The following is a 23,070-nucleotide window of genomic DNA, read 5'->3' as shown; positions in this document are numbered from 1 at the left end:
ACGAAAGGGCTTTCTAGTGATATGCACGATAATGAATGAAACGTAGGTGAATAGAAGGTGAGATGACATCAGTACACAGAGAGCATGATGACTCTAATATATAAAGATATGCAAAGCTAAGATCACTAAAGCTGTTGTCTGAGGTATATATCAAATACGCAACCTATCTTTTAGATTTTCAGAGCAGTTTAGAAATCCATATGAAAACCTTTACGATAGTACTGCTGGATAAAATGTTTAATGACAAAACACACGCAAGTTTCAGTCTATCATTAAGCATAATTATTTTAAGCGTATATGAAATAAAATATAGTTAACTTTATTTTAGAAACCTAGTCTTGATTTAAAATCTGGTTGAACCTTATGATAACTTTACACAAAACACATTATAATACTCTTACACAACTAATAGGAGAATATCCCACAGCACACAATCAAAACTGAAACACATCGCCAACCTGTACCAAATCCAGAATTAACATGTAATCTTTTCCACTCATCTCTTTCAAGAAAACTGCATGCAAGGTGACGAGACGCAGGAGCGGCCCTGGGAGCTGTGCCCACAGCAGTGGTGCTTGTTTTACAATGCCAGAATCATTTCTAGAACATGCCACTTTCATGGCACACTGATATAGAAAGTCTTAGTAAAACCAAATTATTTCTAACACTCTTTTAGCATTGAAGGTGAGGTCAACTTTGCTAACTGACACACAGCCAGAGTGACCACATGGACGTGGATGTGCTAAATCCAAATGCGACCTGGTGTGAAAGCTCACCTTTGAGCACCTGCATGCTTTTTCTCAGCTCCCTCTTTGTAAATTTGCTCCAAGTCCTGGTTTATCTCTCAGCTTTCTTCTATCTTACATTATATTCAGCCATCTTCTTTTAACCACTAAGGTTTTCTTCTGTAACTCAAGCAGCTCGCGAAATCCCCTTCCTTCCAAGAAGTGCCCCTTGACTTGTTAGAATAGTCGTCCTTGAACCACCTCATTTGAGTATGGGGTTTTTATGTGCCTACCCTCCCTTCTGCGAGCCATCGAGCACTCAGCTGTCCCTATATTGCTTCAGTTTGAGTATCCTCTGGTGCTTGCGTGCTCCCTGAGCCATGTCACTGGGGCAGGGGAAGCAGAAGGCATGTTTGGCTGGAAGGAAGAATGGGCAGTGTTGAAGTTATGGAGTGAGGAAGCCAGACAACTTTGAGTGTGACACACACCCCTCCCGACCAGCCTCATAGTCCTCAAGAAACCAGTAACCTCTCTCTGAGCCCTGACTTCCTCATCTGCAGAATGGACATAATACCACCATCAGGTGGTCATAAGGCTGTTGGGAGGGCTGAACAACATGACTTAGTGCAATGCTTAGCATATGGAAAGCCCCCAGCAAGCAGAGAATTAGCAGGACACCTGAGGAACACCTTCTGACAACGATAAAACAAATAAAAAGTAAACCAGAATTTAAGTATTTATTTTGAGTGTTAAAACTAGACATATAAAAAGACATATACAGCTAATAAAAATGTTGAAATAAAGATGGCTTAGGGAAAAAATGTCAACTAAATTACATCTGGTGTTGAAGATACATTTTTTAATGGCTGAATGCTCTGAACTAGCTTTTTAAAATACACAAACATTCAGAATTGCAGTTTGCAATTTAGTTTATAGTCAAGTTAGATACAACAGTGAAATGGCTTAGGAGAGACAATATCCCATATATTTCTTAATAAGCTTTACCAAGCATATTTGTAAAAGATTAAACTTTTACTTCTAGTTACTGTGATTTCCCCCCATACACCAAATGAACAAACAAAACAACACTGACTTATTTTTATTTGAAATGGGTACTGTGTATCCTGTACTCTAAAATTACTTTTATTAATAAAGATATTAATTTCAGCATTAAAAAAAGAGGATTCTGTGATACCCAAAGAAAAATGTGAAAATCCTGACAAGTAGACTACAAATAGAGAATTACTCAGTTTTCTGAAGCAAATGGCATGATGAAGTCAGTCAGCTAGGGAAACTGACTCTGAAAGAGGTCACAGTGCCCTGCAACTATTCCGGTAAAGGAAGTGAGCAGCCGATGCAGGACAGACAGCTCACGGTTCACCAGCAGCTCCTACAGCCTGGTGACTGAGGAGCGTCTTCAAAGCCTCAGAAAACACAGACTGTGCCAGGGCAGTGTTCTTTTAGCTACTGAGCAAGATACTTGAAAGGGTAAGAAGTGGTGGAGAGAAAAGAAACCGGCAGAGGGGAAGGAGCAGACAGTGATGCGCCACCACAGGGCCTGCTGTTCTTGAGGAGATGGGAGGCCTGCAGCTGTTCCGGACAGCACCTACTGGTCCCCAAGCCCGTCACATGCAACAATGGGCCCCTCAGGGACAGGACACATCGACGTCGGGTGACACAGCAAACTAACAGTGAGTGAGATAAAAAAAAAAACTACATGCAAAGGTGCTTAATGTTTCAGCACTTTGAAAAATAAAAATTAGGCAGCAAAACGCAAAATTAATTCATGGACATCTGGACCACAAATAACCTACCCCAGATATTATGTTTTCATGCAGACCACAAGTTTTTCTAAAAGCCCACTTGAATTAGGTGATTAGAGCTATTTGAATGAAATAAAGTTTTGAAGAACAGCTGTACAGTTTAGGACAGTTAAAGCTCCAAAGATGTCTATACAGAACTTCCCAAATCTCTTCTCGTCAATCTCTCTGTGTGCCTTGGAAGCTGCTGATCCTCAAAGTCGAGTGCACGTGACACCGAGGATGCCCCTGTGAACATTGCAGCCACGCTCCCGCAGCACTCACCAGGAGACACTTGGTAACAAGCCACCAGAGTCATCCAGGACCTAATGCAGTAAGAGTGGCAAAACAAATACTGCTCTGGCACTTCAAATAAGGTCACTCTGGTTGAAATAAAACATATACCAACATCTTTCTAAGCTACGAATTTGGGGTAAAAAAAAAAAGAGAGAGAGAGAGAGAGAAATTGCAAATCTAATGCTTTATACACCAAATACCTTTAGGGCACTTAAGAAAGTGAATGGTTTTATTACATGTTATCTTTGGATTGCCCTTATTTTGGAAGCGTTATGTTTTCATCATGGGTGGAGCAGCAGCTTGGAAACAGGTAAGCTGCAAGTGCATGCTGCTCTTGAACTTGTTCAGCAGCTCTTCCAATAACCTGCAGGGAGAAACACCACGTTACAGTCTGGCAGAAGGAAGGCTGCCTACAGCAACATGAACACACGCAGGCTTGCCGACTGCCCAGCTTTGGCTTCTGCTTGCTGAAAAAGTTATTTATCCATGGTTTCTTAACTCAATAACAGAAACAAGTCGATCAAAGAAGGTAGTTAATAGGAATAGACATCTATGTACATATTTATGTTTATATATAAAAATCTCCCTCCTGTCCACTTCCCCTAGATTAATTAGATTCCTCCCTAAAAAGGTTAATGTTTGGACCTGTACTTTAATTCACCTTTCAAAAATTCATGCCCACTCTGATGCACTTTGGCTGGTGCACAGTTCAATGAATGTTGATCAACACATCTTAGCAGTCCAGCGACCCCCACAGTGAGGATACGGAAGAGTTCTGTCAGGCTCCAAATTCTCTGATGCTGCCCCTTTAGTCACCTTTCTCTTTATCCCCACCCCTCAGGAACTCTAGGTCTATTTTCTGTTCCTCTTATTTTGCATTTTTGTCTGTAACAAATATTGGAGAGTGGTGAACTAAAGTGGTGAATTAAACACCAGAAAAATCTGAGTTAGTTCTAACTCCACTGGCAAATCATTCTACTACTTGATAACTCAATTTTTCCCTTAACTTGTCCGATTATGCATAGAATTTTAGCACCAGAAGGGATCTTAAGTTCACCTGGTTCAGATGAAGCAACCAAGAAATGGGCTTACTGGTACTGGGGTCAAGAGATGATTTCATGGTTTCACAGTGTTTGGCATTAGAAGACTGTCCCAACCATAGCCTAAAATACAGCCCGATCCAGGACCCTATCAGGGGGTCTGCTGTTCCTGGCTCTCAAGCACTAGCCTTTTGAGACATGCTCCACATGTTAAGATAATAGTGACTGTTTTAATCTTTTATCATATTTATTTTAAAGAAATGAACAGGGCTGGGAACCAATTCAGATAGAGGCTGAAAGTCAGCAAGAGAAGAAGGGATTAGGAAATGGGAAGACAGGGTTCAGGGAGGGCACTGTTACACAGCCATCCACTCGCCCATTTAGGAACACACACAAGGAACATATAGGCCAAAGAACTCATCTGCTGCTCATTCTTCCAAGCTCAGGCCAAGTGTCCAGGCGACACTCTCCTCCACTGGCCCAGGCCCCACCTGTTCTCTCTGCCTTCCCTCTCCACAACATTCACTTGTGCCAGATCACAGAGCCCACACCCAGTTTTTCATGCAGGAAAAACACCATCAATATCTGCCTGGGGACTGGTGAGCCAAATGCAAAGGCAGGTGAACTTCAGTTGCGGTTGGTGAAGGAGCACGGAGCAACAATGTCTGCGCTCCCTCAGCGGAGGGTAGGCTGGGCATTTACGAAATCTGCCCGGCCTAGATTTTGTCTCAGGCCAGAATCCCCTGTTATGTGAGTAACAAAGTTTAAACTCAGGCTGAGATCATTAGTACAGCATTAATGAAACATATACAACTTCATTATGTCATATATACAAATCTACTCTTTCTTAATACTTCATATTATATGGAGCACAAAATGTACACTGCCGAGGAGAAAAATCACTGAGGCCTGCCCTTTACTGGGCTGTCCTCTCTTTTAAATTTCTCTAAGTATTACCTTCTTGAGAATTTAAGACAATAACATAGTTTACTGAGTGAGTCAAAATAAACTTTCTTATGAGTTTTCAGCCCTAGTCACCTAAAACAAGAGAACCACTTTCTAAATGGTCATAAACCCAGAAGGTTGTACCTTACCCTGTCACTTCTGAGACGGGCAGGTACAGCTAACGCAATGCACGCTGCCAAGGACTATTAAGGCTTGCTCTTCCTTAAACCAAAACCTTGTTCAGCACGTCTGTCTAGCCCCTGAGAATGGCATACCGAACTTACTTTTTATCTGCTCCACTTGAGAGCTGAGGTAGGGCTTCCAAAGCCTGTTTGAAACTAGACCTGGAACAGAAATGGCACATTTAAGTTGAAATTTCTTTCATACTCCCAAGGGGAATTAAGAGCCCATTAAAAATTCTCAAGAATGTCTTAAACATAAAAAAATCAATATAAGCCAGTGAAGCATGTACAAATAGGAGAAAAAGTAAAAGTGAAAAACAATAGAAAAAGTAAAAGTAAAAGTGAGGGTAGAGTTAGCTACCAGAGAGAGGCCTTGTAGGAGCAGGTCAGATAAATTTGACTAGGAAACAAAACAACGTGAAAGGCTAAAGGAGAAACTGATTTTTTACAAAAGGATGTTACTCATGGTAGATGAGAGTTTAATGTGGATACGTTTAATTAAAAAAAGTCTTTATTTTCAAAACAAAACAACTACAGATAAAGCAACTGGTAAGAAAGAAAAGAAACTAAGTAGAAATAGGGATGATCTTGTGAAAGATTATGCATATGGGGACATTTACAGTATTGACATGTACAAGGCCTGATTTACAGCCAATATCTTTTAATAACTGAACACCATCTTTATAGCATTTAGTTTTTATTATATTTAAAATCTGTAGGATAACGGAGAGATGTATATGTATATTTTAAAAATTCAACATCATTTCATTTCATGAAAAATGGAAAATTAAAAAACCAACAATTTGTGGGGCCAGCCTAGTGGCACAGTGGTTAAGTTCATGCACTCCACTTCAGTGGCCTGGGCTTCACGGGTTCGGATCCTGGGTACAGACCTACACATCACTCATCAAGCTATGCTGTGGCGGCATCCCACACACAAAACAGAGGAAGGCTGGCATGGATGTTAGCTCAGACACAATCTTTCTCAAGGAAAAAGAGGAGGATTGGCAATGGCTGTTAGCTCAGGGCCAATCTTTCTCACCAAAAAAAAATAAATAAAAAGCCAACAATCTGGTATGTTTAACTTTTTTAAGTAGAAGTACCAGAAAAATTACTGAATCAAATGAAAAGCATTTTAGGGGAGATTATTTAGTAATAACTTCTCCTGTTCACTGAGGAACAGTTCTTAACTTCTTATCTCTTCTTCTTTTATGACTGGTTGACTAAGGTGAAGAACTAAATACTAAATGTAATTATTCTTGACTTTTAAGTGGTCTTTGAAAAACATCCTCATCAGTATACCAGGAAATATACTTTTTGAGCAATATTTCTCAAACCAGGGGCTGATATGACAGCAACATATAGAGAGATCGCAACATCCCAACAGGGTCCTAAACCCTGGCCATGGGCAGCCTCAGCAGTCTGAAGTGGGGGGGAGGGTTGAGGGCGGGGGCAGGCTGTGGCTTGCGGCCACACTCAGCTCCTTCCCAGTATGAAGTCGGCTCTTCTCTTTCCTGATATGGACGGAGTCTCCAGCATCAGAAGAAAGGCAAGGCCGCTACTCCTTATTTTTACACTATGACAATACTGACGATGCTGAAGATGATAGTGCCTATTATTTGCAGTGCACTGGCAGTTTAGAAGGTGACTTGACATCTTTTCTCATTTAATTCTCTCATAACTTTGCCTAGAAAATAGTATTATCTTCTTTTCATAGATGAAGAACTTAGGCTACGAAAAGTTAATTTAGTGGGAATAAACACACAGGTACTTACACAAAGCATGCATACACATCAAATATGGACTGGGTACTATCATCTATTTTTGAGCACTTTGTACAGAAAAACGATGGTTGGGAAAAGATGTGGTTAAGTAACTAACATGGGAGCCATCTACAAACAGCTTCTGGTCAGTCGTGATGAACAGAAGAAAGAAGCTAACTTCGGAAAAATTGTAAAATTTTAAAATTTTCAGTTGTGATGATGACAGTAAGAATGATGGCATAAGCCATGTTATCAAAGCTGAAAATGAATGAATAAGTATATCGCACGAAGTACCCTTCAATATTCTATGTGAATACTCCTTGGCTTCTCAGGCACATTCACAATACAACCCAGTGTTTCCTAGTTAATTCTGCAGTGGAGTAAACAATCTTGAATAGACGAATACTTAGTGCTGTTTCAGTTCACTTACTGATACTTCAATGATAGGAAATCCTGACTTTCATTCAAAACAGCTAAAAATTATCATCAAATTTCCACTACAAAATTTTGCAGAGAAACCACAAGGCTTCCTCTTATGCTGATATTTACAACGCGTGAACTGCCCTTCAGAGTCTGCTATGAATAGACTAAGACTCAATTCTTATTCTCTCCTTGTTTTAAATATGTGATGTTCTGCTGCCTCATTTATGAGACTAAGGTTTATCTGAGCAAATGAAAAACAGACAATTCTATTAAACTTGTCTTCCTTTGTATTATGCTACAAAGAAGCCCTCTCAGGAGTCCCTGGCTTTTTGTAGGTCTATGTTTTTTCAGTAAAAAATTGATCAATGAAATACAAACTTTCTCATGTCGCAGGACCGTGAGCATTCCCTCCGATCAGTTGTCTTTACAGAGGATTTTATACAATAGAAGACAGGCTTGTTTTTAAGGAAGTGCTCAGAACAAGAACATTTAGTATCTCACTTGCTTTCAGACGTCAGGTGAACAGCCACAGTATCCCTCAAAGCACAGATTTCAAGCCTTGCCTAAAGAGGAGAAAAGGACAAAGTGACAATAGGCAACCGCATTCATGACCAAATAGAAACAAGTGGTGAGGCGACGGTCTGCAGGGACGGGGTCGGCGAAATACCGCAGGCGTGTCGTTCCTCTCACTGCCCTGGGGACCGTCAGTTATGAACGGACTTTCCAAAACAGTCCAAAGAGATCAGCTGTGACAACATTTCCTTCTACTGAAAATTAACTCATAGTCAAGTATGACTGTGTGAAGGCAGGGAGCCAGATACCTTGCTATGAAAGGTACAAACTGTGCAAAGATTTTCCAGCAATCTGTATTTACTATCTAACCAGTAATTTTTCTTGTAGTTTGCTTGTGAGAGGAAGGAAAGTCTGAAACACTGTCCCTGAATTATTCCCCTCCCCCACAGATTTGAGGAAGTGGGTTGGTTTACTTCCTCACACCTATGCCCTTCCAGGCACACTGACTTTAATCACAAAAATGCAGATTAAAATCACAGCTTTTTTTTTTTTTTAAACAAAAATTGACAAGTTGATCTCATACAGACGAAACTATCCTGAAAAGGAATAACACACTAGGATAAACTCACATTTTCTGATATTAAAACTTACTACAAAGCTACAGTAATCAAGACAGTGTGGCACTGGCATATGGACAGACATAAAGATCAACAGAATAGGACTGAATGTCTAGGAATAAACCCTTAAATTTATGATCAATTGATTTTCAACAAAGATGCCAAGATCATTCAATGGGGAAAGAACGGTCTCTTCAACAAATGGTGCTGGGACAACTGGACATCCACATGCAAAACACTGAAGTCGGATCCCTTCCTTACACAAAACTTAACTCAAAATAGATGACAGACTTAAATGTAAATGATAAAACTATAAAACACTTAGAAGAAAACAGGAGTAAATCTCCGTGATGTTGGGCTAGGCAAGCTTCTGAGAAATGACATCAAAAGTATAAGCAACAAGTGGCCAGCCTGGGGCCTAGCGGTTAAGTTCACAGGTTCTGCTTTGGTGGCCCAGGGTTCTCTGGTTCGGATCCCGGGTATGGACCTACACAATGCTTATCAAGCCATGCTGTGGCAGGCATCCCCCATAAAACAGAGGAAGACGGGTACACATGTTAGCTCAGGGCCAGTATTCCTCAGCAAAAAGAGGAGGACTGGCAGCAGATGTTAGCTCAGGGCTAATCTTCTGCAAAAAAAGAAAAAGTATAAGCAACAAAAGAAAAAAATAGATAATTGGACTTCATCAAAATTAAAAACTTCTGTGCTCATCAAGAAAGTGAAAAGACAACCCCAAGAATAAGATACCATGTCACAAACACTATGGTATCTATAATCAATAAGACAGTACCAAGTATTGGTGAGGATGTGGAGAAAATGGAATCTTCATGGATTCCTGGTAGGAAAGTAAAGTGGTGCAGCCACTTTAAAAACACTCTGGCAGCTCATCAAAAGATTAAACATGGAGTAATCGTATGGCCCAGCAATTCTACCACTAGGCATACACCCAAGAGAAATGAAAACATATGTCCATAAAAGCTGGTACACAAATGTTCACAGAAGCACTCTTCATATTAGCCAAAGAGTGGAAACAATGCAAATGCCCATCAAATGATGAATGGACAAATAAAATGTGATACATTTATACAATGGAATATTATTCAGCCATAAAAAGGATTGAAGTCCTGGTACATGCTACAACATGAATGAACCTTGTAAATATGCTAAGGGAAAGAAGCCAGTCACACAGGCCATATTTGTACGATTCCATTTATATGAAATTTTCAGAATAGGTGAATCATAGAGATAGCAAATCAGAGAGAGAAAGCCGACTGGTGCTTTTCTGTGGCTGGGGCTAGGGGGTGGCAGGAAAATGGAGAGTGACTGCTAATGGGTCTGGGGTTTCTTTCTGGGGTGATGGAATGTTCTAAAACTGACTGTGGTGATGACTGCACAACTCTGTGAACATAGTAAAAAAAAAAATCACTGAATTATATACTTTTTATCTTGTAGACACATTGTATGATATATGAATTATATCTGCATAAAACTTTTAAGGGAAAAGCTAACCCAAAGCTTACAATTCTTTGCAAGCGTGAAGAAGTGTGACTTTACATACAGCTCAGTTGTCCCTGGAGGTCTAGAACGGCCTCCGATGGGGAAGCCCGCATCACGTGTTGCCTCTGACTCAGTGTGGGTGATGCTCAGGAGAAACAGTCCATAGTCTCCAGGAGTGCAGAAGACATAGACAATGAGAAAAGGTATGGCTAGCTCTTTAAAGCAGAGTTAATTAGAAATTCTGTAACCAATCTAGACAAAAGCTGATTTATATAAGATACAGGATGTTCAGTGAAATTTTTTTCTGTTTGGGAAGCAATTGTTTCGTTTCCTTTTTCAATGCTTTAGAAGCCTGAGGAACAGTTTGTAACCAGAAAGCATATGTATGACAATCTGTCTCTATTGTTTATATTCCAGTAGATACAAAAACAGATCTACAAGGAAAATACCAAACTGAAAAAATAAGGGAGAACTTTCAGCTGAATATTTTAGGAGAATGATTAAATCCCTCTAAGGCTAATCTTCATGTAGAAATTTCATTCAAACAAAGTGATAAGGTGTTTAAATTAACCTATGAATTAGGCCAATTATAAAAGCTACGGATATTTATATAATACAAATAGAAGTGTATGCCAGAAAATGTCGTGCTAAAAGATCAGTGAGAGTTGCCAAACCGTCACTCCAGCCCTCTCTACACTGGCTCTCCAGAAGGTTCTAAGACGGATGCACTGGCCTTGATGTGAGTGACTAGTAAAGACTAACATGTGGCCCCTCTCAGAGTGCTCTGCTCACAAGAAGGAAGTCTAATACAGTCATCTCAGAGGGTGAGCGTGAAGCCAGGGTTTAGACTCATTTGAACTTTTTGAAAATAGAAACGACTGCCCAGTCTCTAGGACGTATCAGAATATTAGACTTGAAACAGTGATGGCGGCCAGCAGCCTCCTGGATGCCATACATCAAACACGTTCTCCAGTTGATTCTGATATTTCTTCCTGCCCTCTTCCTGCTAGCTCTGAGAGGAATTTAGCCATCAGGCGAACAGGTCACAGAGCTAATTCTCAGCAAGGGGAGATTTGTGTTATACTTCCAAGACTGCTAGGCCTCTGTAGCTACTGCAATTTCCTTTTAATTAATCTTCAGTATTACACAATTTATGCTACTGATCTCCTTTGATAGAACTATTAATAATAATCATCACCTTTCAACTTTATAATATCAAAGGTCTGATCCATCAAATTTTTAGAGAAAACTGGTGACAACTGGAAATACAGCAGAAGTTTCTGTAACATTTGTAACAGATTTTCCCCTAACCAATTTGCCAAATTAACGAGCTCTCCATTCCTTTTGCCCCTCCAATATTTTTGCATGAAAAATTTCAAACATATAGAGACTTGAAAGAATTTTACTGTGAACACCTATATACCCAGAGTCTCCATTAACATTTACTAAGACTATCACATACCTATCCATTATCAATCCACCATATTGTTGTGATGTACTTTACCATGCACCATTAACTGGGTAGACTGTTTCAATTCTGTTTTTATTTTTTGAGTTAAAATTTATGTACTACTCAACAGACAAATCTTAGAGGGTACCATCTGATGAGTTTTGACCGATGCATACGCCTGTGCAATGGGAACCCTATCAAGGCACAGGAACTCAGGCTCCTCCCCAGTAAATCTCAACCAACCAGAGGAAAGCACTGTCCTGAGATTTTTTTTCCCACCATAGATTAGTTTCATCTGTTGTAGAATTTCATGTGGATGAAATGAACTTTGTGTAGGCTCCCTTCACTCAGCTGAGTGCTCCTGAGATGCATCCAGGTGGGACCAGTAGACTGTCCTCTTTAACGCCTAACAGTATTTGGTTTTATTAACCTATCACAGTTTGTTTCTTCTGTTGAGGGATATCTGGACTATTTCCAGTTTTTGGCTATTATGAATAATACTGCTATGAGCATTCTCATATAAGTTTTTTTCGCGGACATACATTTTCAGTTCTCTTGGTTAAACATCTAGGATTGGAATGGCTGGGTATGTGTATACTTAGTTTTAAAAGAAACTGCAAGAGCTTTTCTCAAAGTAGGTATACTATTTTACATTCCCAACAACGTGTGAGAGCCCAGGTTTCTCTACAGTCTTGCCAACATTTGGTATTTTCAGTCTTTAATTTTTTTCATCCTGTGGACATATAATGGTATCTTATTATAGTGTTAGCTTTTATTTCCCTGATAACTAACGATGTTGACCACCCTATCATGTGTGGACTAGAAATTGAATTACATGTATGTTAGACCTCTTGACATTGTCTCAGGGGTCCCCAGAACTCTGTTTATATTTTCCCAATTGTTCTTTTCTCTGTTCTTCATATTGGATAATTTCTGCTAATCTACAAATTCACTGACTTTTTCTTTTGTCCTCTCTATTCTGCTGTTAAAAAATCATACATTGTATTTTTTCCCTTCCACAATTTACATTTAGTTCCTTTTTAGGGTTTCTATTTTTCTGTTGAGCTTCCCCATCGATTCATGAGGAGCACAGCCTTCTTCCATCACTGGACACAGCTGCTCTGGAACCTCTGTCTTCGAGCTCCCACAACCAGGTCAGTCCGAGGTTGGTCTCAGCTGATTGTCTTTTTTATTGACAATGGATCACATTTTCCTGTTTGCTTTGGTTGTGCATCTTAATTAAATTTGCATTGAATCCTGCACATCGTGAATGTTATGTTGTGGAGACTCTGGATTCTGTAATACACCTCTGAAGAGTGTTGATTTTTGTTGTTTGTTTTAGCAAGCAATTAACTTCTTTGGACTCAAACTGAAAACTCACGGCTCTTGGGCAGCATTTCAATTTGCTACAGTTCTTCTAGCCTTAATCGGGCTGGCACGAGTGGAGTATGACCATGCACATGTAGTTTAGGGGCCAACTAGAGAATTTCACAGTGTAGACACAGAACTGGGGGCTCTTGCTTTCCGCTCTCTGGGATACTTCGCTTGTTTTCCTGTAGTTGTGGCTGCCCTGAATCCTATTCTTCAAGCCAGAAAGACGGTAGGTTTTGTGGAGTTTTAGGCACCCCTGGGCCTGCCTTCAGACTAAAATCCATAGAAAGTGAGGAATTCAGCCAAGTGCCACTTCTTCCAGCATCGCCCACTAATGGTCATTTTCTGGTGTCTTCAGGTTTTTGTTTTTACATTTTTTATTTTTATATATTATTCAAGATTATAATTGCTATCTGTAGCGTGTTGGTTTGATAGGAGCTTCCTCAGACATTACTGGAAGCAAACTGCCAGGATCTTTTAAAAATACACTCACAATGCTCTGGGCCACTGAAGGCTCACAAGGAGGAGGTCACTCTCTCAGATGCCTGTACACCTTGGCTCCTACCAATTTGATTTTACGCATACCAAGAATCATCTGGTTTATAGAGGTTGTATTTGTTATTGTAATTATTAAATTTAAATAACTACAACATAAACCAATGAAATATGGGTGCAAAGAGACAGTTATTTGTCGTTTATATGCAAACTGCATTGAATGCCTTGGAAAAACTTATTAAAAGTAAGTTGCTAAAGGGGCTGGCCCTGTGGCCGAGTGGTTAAGTTTGCACACTCTGCTTCAGTGGCCCAGGGTTTCGCTGGTTTGGATCCTGGGTGTGGACATGGCACCACTTGGCAAGCCATGCTGTGGTAGGCATCCTACATATAAAGTATCAGGCCACACTGAGGTGGGGTCCCACATAGCACAACTAGAGGGACCTACAACTAGAATATACAACTAAGTATGGGGGGCTTTGGAGAGAAGAAGAAGAAAAAAAAAGAAAAAGGAAGACTGGCAACAGATGTTAACTCTGGTGCCTTTAAAAAAAAAAAAAAGGTAAGTTGCTAAAACTTTCCTGTGAAATTGAATGTAATGAAGAAAACTGTAAAATTAAAAAAAAAATCACAGAACTTTAGAAGGAATCTGCATTCAGATAATTTCACAAGAGTCATTAAGGTCTTGCTCTACTCTAAAGAAACGGAAGCTCTGGGACCTGCAGACCAGGTATGATGGGTGTGGCTTACGCAAGAGAGATGCTGTGGGTCTCCAATCAGGAGATGCACTAAGCCACCACAACAGCCTGCATGTTGTAAGACTGATAAACAAGACACACTTTCATGTTTTAACTGAAAATAAAAGTTCAACATGGAACTGAATGATTTTGGTACCTGTAATGCTCCATTTTTGCTGAAGGAAGAAACACACTGCATCAGTCGACTTAGCTCTTCAGAAACCGCTTCGACCACCTTGGACAGAACCCGAGGCACTAACTCTTTGGAAATAGTGAACACCTGATGGAAGGTTTCAAATAAGAAGAAATGATGCATTGTGGCAGCTTAAAGGATCAGAATTATGAATGGAAGAAAGATACAGACTCACACTGAAGATGTATTAACTGATTCATGACAAAAACAATACTCTTAAAAATATATTGGTAAATATAATTTTGAAAGATATTGTTGATGTTGACAAACTAAAAATAGTTTTAAAGACTTCTTGTTCCTCTTGTCCTTTTCACAAGAAGAAATATGATTTCTAAAGAGGAAATTACAGAAATAAAAATATATTGGCTCAATATTTTACCACAATTAAAAAAAAAATACTGGGTCAAACTCTCCTTAGATGGCAACAAACACTGTTTCATACTGGGTACATTATTCTACGTTGGGCAACAAGGTCTCCAGTTGTACTATTTGCTGAATTAAATATATTTCCTTTCATTTAACATAAAACATTATTTTTAAACTTTGAATTTTGGTATTTTCAAACTAAGTTACTATATTTAAAAACGTGGTGAAACATTTTACTATCCTGATTTATAAATTAAACTAAATCATGTTTTCTTTTTAGCTTTTCCTTTTTTCAGACTGAGTCACCAGTATTAAACCGTTGGGTCGACCCCAACATAATGTGTGTTCAAGAAAATGTTTGTAAATAATAAACATTATGAATGAAATTCTACTTTCAGTCATGGGATAAATTAAAATGGGGCCTGAAAAGCTTAATCTCTTCAAATCAGCCCATGGCTGTTGATAAAGGACAGTGATCAAAGCTGCCTCTTAGGGATCACCATCATCACCGAGAGCTCCCAAGTGTTCCCTGTTCCTCCGATGGCCACCTGTCCACCTGCCACAGAAATGCTTCCCCTGGTGGAGGTTTTAATTCTATAGCCTAATTTTATTGGATGCTAACATAACAAGAAAGCATTTTTATATCTTTGATAAAATCACAGTTGAAAATATATTACTCATTATAAAAAGATATATAAGACAAATTCCTGTCTGCGTTAAATCATATAAAAAACAATTTTTATAGAGGAAGTTACAGTGAGTAATGCAAACTCTAACATACTATACTGCTCTTTCTGATCTAGTTGCTCCAAACTGAAAGCCAAGTTCAGGAACGGGGTAGCAGTCTCTTCGTTTCCTTCAGTCACTCTTGCTTTACCCTTAATTATCCATGTTTTTCCAGTTTACCTTGATAATCTCAGATACTTTTGGATGTAGAGAGTGGAGTGGTATAAACCTAAATGCACCTATATCAGATGCATACAGTTTAAAAGGCACTCAAGCAACAGTGGAAATTATCTAATGGTAAGATATTTGCGTGGCCCCATTTGATCTGGTCAGCCATCAGCGTATGAGCCACAGCCACTCTGAAAGTCCTGGCAAAGCAGTGAGTCACAGATTGTAAAATTACAGAACAGGCAGTCATAGTGGCGATAACGGTGGCATCTGTGGTCTCTTCTTTTGATGTTCCTAAGAAGAGCCCTCCTAAGAAGGATGTTAACTAAGGATGTGAGTATGAAGCTTAGGATGATGATGCTTCAAGTGAGGGCCAGTTTTAGTGTGAACCAGAAGCACCAACATCTCCATGTAACCAGGTCAGCCAGTGATAGGAAACCATGCCCCTGCTCCCTAACTTCAGCCTGCTCTTTGAGCCTATCTTTCTAACAAGCGTCTACTTTTCTGGAATCCCAGCCACTAAGTAAGACCACATTGCTACGTGAGTAAGACATCAATGCTTATTTGTATACTGGTTAAAAAGAGGTTAATGAATTTTCCAAGATAAAGGGATTTAACATTCCTTTTCAATTCAAGATAAGGGGAAAACATCCTTTCAATCTCTCTTCTCCTTACCTTTCAAATATTAATGAATTTAGTTTTAATTATGAGAAAAAACATACACAATTTCAGAAAAAGACTCTCAGTTAAAACCACACATGTGCATGTGCCTGCATGAAAGTAGAGCTGTGTTTTATTTCTACCCAAGGTATATTCTGAAGGGAAAAAAGACCACCATAAAAACCATCACATTTGCCTCTTTTTCTTTTTTTCGACTTACCCATATCTCTTAGGAACATCTAATGATAGCTTACCTCTGCATGCACGGCAATTATGTTCACCAATGCTTCTTTTAAATAGTTTCTGACACCTGAAATCAAGAAGGGGGAGGAGAAAGGCATTTAATGGGAACATAGCTCCCGGTCCCCCGCTGCCTTCCTGGGCTCTGTAGGACCGCCTTCACGTTTTCTGAGGAGAAAGACCCTGACTATTTCCTTTCGAGAACCAAATGGTGAAAGGACTATTTTCATATAGGTTTTAAAAAAGGATTAAATTAGTTAGGAGTTTTCTTGCATTCTTTTTCTGTTTCTGTCATTGTTTATACTTTCTGTAACTGCTGGTCTGTTTCAAAATTGAAATTTAAAAATGTACTTCAGTTTCTTCATATATATATTCTTCATGTACGTGTGTATACACACACACACACATTAACATACCAAAAAACAGAGGACAGAAGGAGGATATCTACCAAAACTTATAAAACATATGCAAAATATCTATTATAGCATCTTACTCCAAAGTTAACAGTCAAATTATTATGCTGGATGACTATTTTGATCTTAAGAAATCATTTCTGGGGGAAACTTCTGACAAAACTACTCAATCTGATTCTGTAAAGCAAGTTAAAGATTGGATAAAATGCAAGATTTCAGGATGGTACAGAATTAATGAACACTACTTCACTCAAAAGTAGGCACACAAGATTGAACAGTGCAGAGGTCAGAAGTCAGATCATCTTGGACCAGACCCCAGCTTCATCACCTAAAACTGTGACTTCTGATGAGAAGCCTGTGGGCCCAGCTTTCTCTCCTGTCAGTGAGTCTGAGAACAGCGGGCCTGAAGGAGATAACACACGCAACTGGTCCTGGGGTTCTCAGTACTCAGTAAGAGCTTTCATTACCATGATTTTGCAAGAAACAAAATGCTGCTTTATTGTAACTCCAAAACAACTACTTTTCCTTGGAGTAGAATAATGTTTCAGAATGCCTTCTAGAATGAAGTGCATATACTGATAATTCCTTCTCTATAAAACAGAGCAAACTCGACTGTATTGTAAAGTCATGAATGTTAGCAGTAAGGATATCAAGGAGGATCTTTTCCCAAAATGTCATCCAAGCTACTGATTATTGAGGACAGTTGAGATAAAGGCCAAGAACAGTAAGCAACTTTTTAAATTGGCATTTGCAGATATTAAATATATAACTAACTTCGGATTCTGTCATATACTATGTGGTATACACGGGTGCACTCTTTTTCTTTTGAGAAGCCAATTTCATATGTATTTCTTTGGGATAAGAAGGTTCAAGTGTTACTACTTATATTTTGCTGAAGGCGTAACTGAGAAAGCTGACTGAAGATAATTAAATATAGTCCAGAAATTAGTTGATTCTTTCTGTGAGAAAGGATAATTGCAAGGTAAGCAGTCTTATCTGGGAGGTAGGAGAGAATGCAAGGTGATGTTGTTAAGTGGAAGTGACACAAACAGGCCTGCGCTCAAGAGCAGAGAAGCCTTCTTTCCGTGAGAGGAAAGCCACCCCAGGCAGGTTCCCTCGGATGGTCACCTGCTGTGTCAGGGCACAAGGGGAACCCGGCTGTGCCATCTGTCCCTGACGACCCAGACCAGCAGGGCCGGCACGCCTCGGCCCGCCCTCTCCCTGAGGCAGGGGCAGGGGCAGGGGAGGGCGCTCTGGCCAAGAGCCCGTCATCACTGCGCTCAGCTCCAGCTCTCCACACCGCCACCCCAGGGAGACTTGGCACACGCACATGCACACGCACCCAGAAGACGGCTACAGTGAATACAAACATAAGCACGATATTAGGCCAACAAGGATTTAAGGAACATGAGAGTAATAAATGCAACGGTCTCTGCTCTCTGTGAAAACCAGGGTCCTGTCAGTGCTACTGTGTGAACAAGTATCAGAAGTTCGGGTTCTAGCAATGATGACTGGAAATGCGAGGGCAGTTTTTACTTCTAAAATTCTTCAATGTAAAAGACAAGAGTGGGCCAGAGTGCTGACTAAAAAGCAGAAAATTAAACTTAGAATGAAGCAAGTCAAGGTCACATGCTCAGTGACAGTATGCTGTAAACTCAACTCCCACTCTGACCCTGAGAGGAAAACATTTCCTGGCAAACCCACCGGACTAAGCATTACTAATAAAACACCCTGCAGAAGAGATGCGCCTAAATTACTCAGTACCATTCTAAAGACAAGGCTGTGAACACTAAGAAGAAAAGCACAGCGTACTTTCAACCATAAGAACCATATTCCTGTTGACAGAAAATCTGAAAAAGAAAAATCAAGCTTCCTGTTTTAGGCTGACCACAGGTTTCACAAGGATAACATATTGGGAGGAGCACAGAGCCTTCACCTTGGACAAGTAGAACAATTTTGCATTTCTTGGAGACTTTATTTTTATGAATAGAAAAAGATGAAATAATTGGTCCCCCTGCCCCACAAAAAGCCAACAACAAACAACCACTTCAAGGGGTGAGTGGCACTGTTGGGAAAAGACAGGGAACAAGTGTGTGGTGCTGGGGATGAGAAGAAACAGAGCCCCTGGCCACGCTCGTGCCCGGCCAGCAGGCCTCCGAGGGGAGCATTAAGGTGAACATAGCTGAAGAGAGCAGCTGCGTGAGGCGGGGCTCCAAAGCGGTGGGCATGCTGGTGCCATACCAGAACAATCCAAACTTCAATTTAATTGACCACCTCTCTCCAAAAAGCTACCCGTTGTGTTAAACAGAGATAAGTGTCTTTTATTGCCTGCTCGGCTGAAATTGTCAGTTCTAGGGGAACAGCTGAGGCTCTCGTTCATTCATCTACCATAAATTTGTTGAGATCCTACTCCATGGAGCCACTGCTAGGCGCACATTAAAGGGAGAGAGGCGTCAGGTCGTTCAAGTAGAATAGGTACATACCCCAACATGTGTAAGACCCCAGGGTGCTTACTTATTACGTTTTCCCTAATTTACTGGGGTTCACGTATGTGTGCAAGTTGTACGTAGCAAAAATGTGCTAGATGGCTATATGAAAGGGTTTTATATTACAATAAAATCTTTGTATTCCAATTTAAACTAATTTGTGAAAAGTTTCCTTGCAATCTCTATTTTATGAAGTTCTTCAAAGGTTAAAGACCAGTATTCGGGGAGGGGCGGAGAAAGTCAGGGCACTGGGCCTGGAGACCAGACAGCGTTGGCATCTAGGGACTGAGGTCTGAAGGTTCATAAACATGAAACAGATAAGATCTCTGTGGTCTTCCTAGTTAAGAATTTCAATTCCTTTCTCTCTTCACGCCACTCTAAAGCTGGTTATCAGCCTAAGGAGACACAAAGCCAACGTCACACCCACTCACCAGCCCTCCACTTCCAGCCCGCACCCGGGACTCTCTCAGGGGCCCACACCGAGACTTTCAGATGTTTCTAAAAAACTAAACGCAGATTAACCCCTCGGGTTTAACTGCCTGTTAAGTTTTCTGTTTCAAAGCATTGCTCCAAATCCACCTGTAGGGGGATGTCCGCTCCTTCAAAGCTCTGTCCCACCAAAAGGTGCCCAGGGCAGCGGCAGTGCCAGAGGCTGCCCCACCCGCCCCAGGTGGCACTCACGTCAAATGACCATCAAAACACAGCTGGCAGCAGGGAGCAATCTTCTTTTTGGTGGCTAGAGTGGCCACTTTGCTCTTGTCTGACAGGGAAAACGGAATTACTTGAAAATCATGCCAAAAGGATGGAAATTCACAAACTCAAGAGTTGAAAGAGAACAGATCTGGGTTTTGGGAAACGTAAACTTGGGTCTTCCCTGTGATTTCACTGACAGCTGAGCTAAACTTGGAAGTCTTTTCCTTTAATGGAAGGGTTACATTTGGAAAGCAAGAAAGATGTCGCTGAGATTCAGGAGCTGTCAGAGAAAACCTGTATACACACTTGTTATCAAAGTGGCTGAGGTCTTGAAGAGGATGGCAGAATGAAGTGAAGAATGACCTTAAAGGGACCACAGTCATGGTGCCTGGGGGTAGTACTAGGATTTGGTTTTTGGTTATGGTACTATTTTAAAAAGGTCCATGGCTGCGACAAAGGGACAATTTTGTAGTTAAGTTTTGTGGTATATGTTCATTCTCTTCCCACTACGTTTTATTCTAATTTTAATATTATTAACATTAACGGTTGATGATGACTTCTAAGTTCACTGAAGTGACAGAAAACATTCAGTGTAAAGTCAGAAGACTTTGGATTCAAGTTGTGGCTTACTCATGCACTAATGATAGAGCTCAGACAAAAATCAGTTCATCTTTTAGATAACTGCTTACGTTGCAAAATGTAGAGATTACAATACCTGTTTTGTTAACAAAGCTGTTATGAAATGTAATACATGTTTATTCCCTCATTCTTCAGATATCTGTGGAGTATCTGTTATATCCTAGCCACTGACAGGTGGTGGTGAGTAAAATAGACATGACCCCAGGCCAGCCCCACGGCCTAGTGGTTAAGTTTGGCATGCTCTGCTTCAGCAGCCTGGATTTGGTTCCCAGGCACAGACCTACATCACGTGTCAGTGGCCATGCTGTGGCAGCAGCTCACATACAAAATAAAAGAGGAAGACTGGCAACAGATGTTAGCTCAAGGCAAATATTCTTCAGCAAACAAAAACAAAAACAAAATAGCTGTGATCCCACCCTAAGAGAGCTTATCATTTAGCGATAAGGAGCATTTTGCCAATTCTAAAGCAGTACACATATTTCAGATGCTATGTTTTTTTAAATAAAAAAAGACATAAATAGTTGGGCAAAAGGCATGATGACCAGAACAACACACTAACTTCTCTTTCTGAAATACATGATGTAGAAGTCTGGATGATTACCTGTCATGACTGTCACCCAGCTGCAGCACACCGATGGTGGGTGACGTTCATCTGAATGGCACCAGGAGTCTTGGAACAGCTGAACGTGCACTCTAAGAACCTGACAGCAGCAGACAGCCCAGATGCAGTATCAAACGTTACTGGGATGTGCTATTACTGGAGAGATTTGCCTTTGATGATACTCTTATTTTGCTAATTTACACAAAAGTCTCTGGAAGTTGGAATTTTAGTGGAACTCTTTTGTTATACTTTGCACTTGTTTTGAAAAGAATGGCTGAACATCACATACTAGAGAAGGCTAGGGAAGAACTGCCTCCTAAGGTGACATCTGAGCAATGGCCTGAATGAGTTAGAATTCTATATGTGGACAAAAGCAGATGCTGACCTCAAATACACACGTTACTTACTACTAATCAGTCACCCTAGGGCAAGTTTCTGAATGGCTCTGACTTGCAGCTTTCTCCTTTATAAAAGAGAAATACCATTTATTAAACAAAGAGGCTAACGGTACGTCTGCCAGACAGCAGCCGTCAGCAGAAGGGAGACAGGGCTCTCCCTGCATCTCCAAGGGCCTGCTTTTAGACAGCCCTCTCATGTCCTCTCTGCGCCGGGTCCCTCTCCTCCCACTGCTGCAGCTTTCAACTTGTCTGTGTGACTCCTTGATTAACATCTATCCCCCCTGCTAGTTGCAAGCTCCACAAGCATGGGACGGCTCCTCACTGACTTTTGTATCTGCAGTACCTACCACAGTGGCTGGCCTGTAGCAGATGTTCAAAAATATTTATGAATGAAAAAAATGAAAGACAGCAAAGACCATGTACATCTTGCTCACTACTAAGTTCCTAGGACTTAACTCTCTTAAATAAATTGTTAAGTGAATGAATGAGTGAATAAATGCATCAGAGAAAAATTTTAACATATGTAGGATTCTATGTTATATAATTCTGCATTTGAGCCATCCACTAAAAATGTAAGTGCCTTAGTGTATGTGTGAAGGAGGTACTCTTTGCTACAGCATGCATCTCTCATTTCTCATAGGATTTAAGAAAACAATCCTTTTGAAATAATTTTTCAGGATTCATTTGAAAAATACAATTCGAATAAAGTATAGCAAAATAGAATATTGCTGATGCTAAATATATTTGTTTTCCAAACGTGCTTTATTTTTCTAGCTATATACTTAATTAAGCAAATAGCTTATTTGCAATAATAAACTATCAAATATTTCCTGAATGGTCACTACATGATAGATACTTAGGAAGATGCTCAGATACATTAGAACATAGTGAATACTCAGTAGATATGTTAGGAAACCTGGGTTTTAGTTTCAGCTCTAACAGTAGTGGGCCATAAATGCCAAATTTATGGTACTACTAGGGAAGGAGCTGTCCATGTGGACAGTGTGTGCAGGAAAAATAAGGCAAACTGACTTGCTTCTTGGAGTGACAAATGCTACATTATTATGATGTAGCAATAAGTACTGTTTTTAAAAAGGTTGCCCATAGATAAACCCCCACAACTTTCCATGTTATTTAGGCAAAAGAATGAGAACAGCTTCTAAGTATTTACAATATACGTCTCCTCTACTCTCTGAATATGAAATTAAAATGTGTCATAATATTTAACCAAAAAAGTGTCCCCACCCACACAGAATCAATCTAGACTATCACTTAGCAATTAATCTAGTAGCCAGGGTGGAAATTCCCCATGGAGAAAACAAAGCTCATCTCTGCTCTGAGCAAGAACCTGTAGGCCTCCCCTCGCAGGGCGGGCTTCCTGTAAGCCAGCCTGGACCACATAACATCTCTAACAGTGAAGGTCTTGTGTTTCATACATCAAAGTGGAAAAGAAGTCTTTTCTTGCTATATTTGTCAGTTTCTTAATAATCAAATAGGAAGGACACTCGACGCTGGAATAGGCACACATTACGAAAATTTACAGAGTGACTATGGCTGTTACACGCCAGGCTCCACTGCAGGTGCTAGGGACACAGTCATGACCACAAAAAGAGCAAAAATGAAAACAAGCTCCTCT

The 23,070-nt window shown here is 40.2% G+C and overlaps 1 protein-coding gene across 6 annotated transcripts in view; it reads right to left on the bottom strand.

The window, feature by feature from the left end:
- Positions 1–1,443: 1,443 nt before the first annotated feature.
- Positions 1,444–23,070, bottom strand: part of EXOC2 (exocyst complex component 2) — a 203,679-nt gene continuing 182,052 nt past the window's right edge. For 5 of the 6 annotated variants that reach the window (XM_046639503.1, XM_046639504.1, XM_046639506.1 and 2 more), the window contains 5 exons: positions 16,219–16,274; positions 14,009–14,131; positions 7,676–7,737; positions 5,091–5,150; positions 1,444–3,185 (listed from right to left, as the gene is read on the bottom strand). In XM_046639503.1, coding sequence (XP_046495459.1) covers positions 3,092–3,185; positions 5,091–5,150; positions 7,676–7,737; positions 14,009–14,131; positions 16,219–16,274 — 395 coding nt within the window. In that variant the 3' untranslated portion in view covers positions 1,444–3,091. The remainder of the gene's footprint in view (positions 3,186–5,090; positions 5,151–7,675; positions 7,738–14,008; positions 14,132–16,218; positions 16,275–23,070) is intronic. The other variant, XM_046639505.1, reaches the window with a different exon arrangement.

Source organism: Equus quagga, chromosome 15 (genome assembly GCF_021613505.1).
Source record: "Equus quagga isolate Etosha38 chromosome 15, UCLA_HA_Equagga_1.0, whole genome shotgun sequence".
Classification (NCBI taxonomy): domain Eukaryota; kingdom Metazoa; phylum Chordata; class Mammalia; order Perissodactyla; family Equidae; genus Equus; species Equus quagga.
Note: the sequence above shows the minus strand (reverse complement) of the source record. Positions and strands in the feature narration are given on the sequence as shown.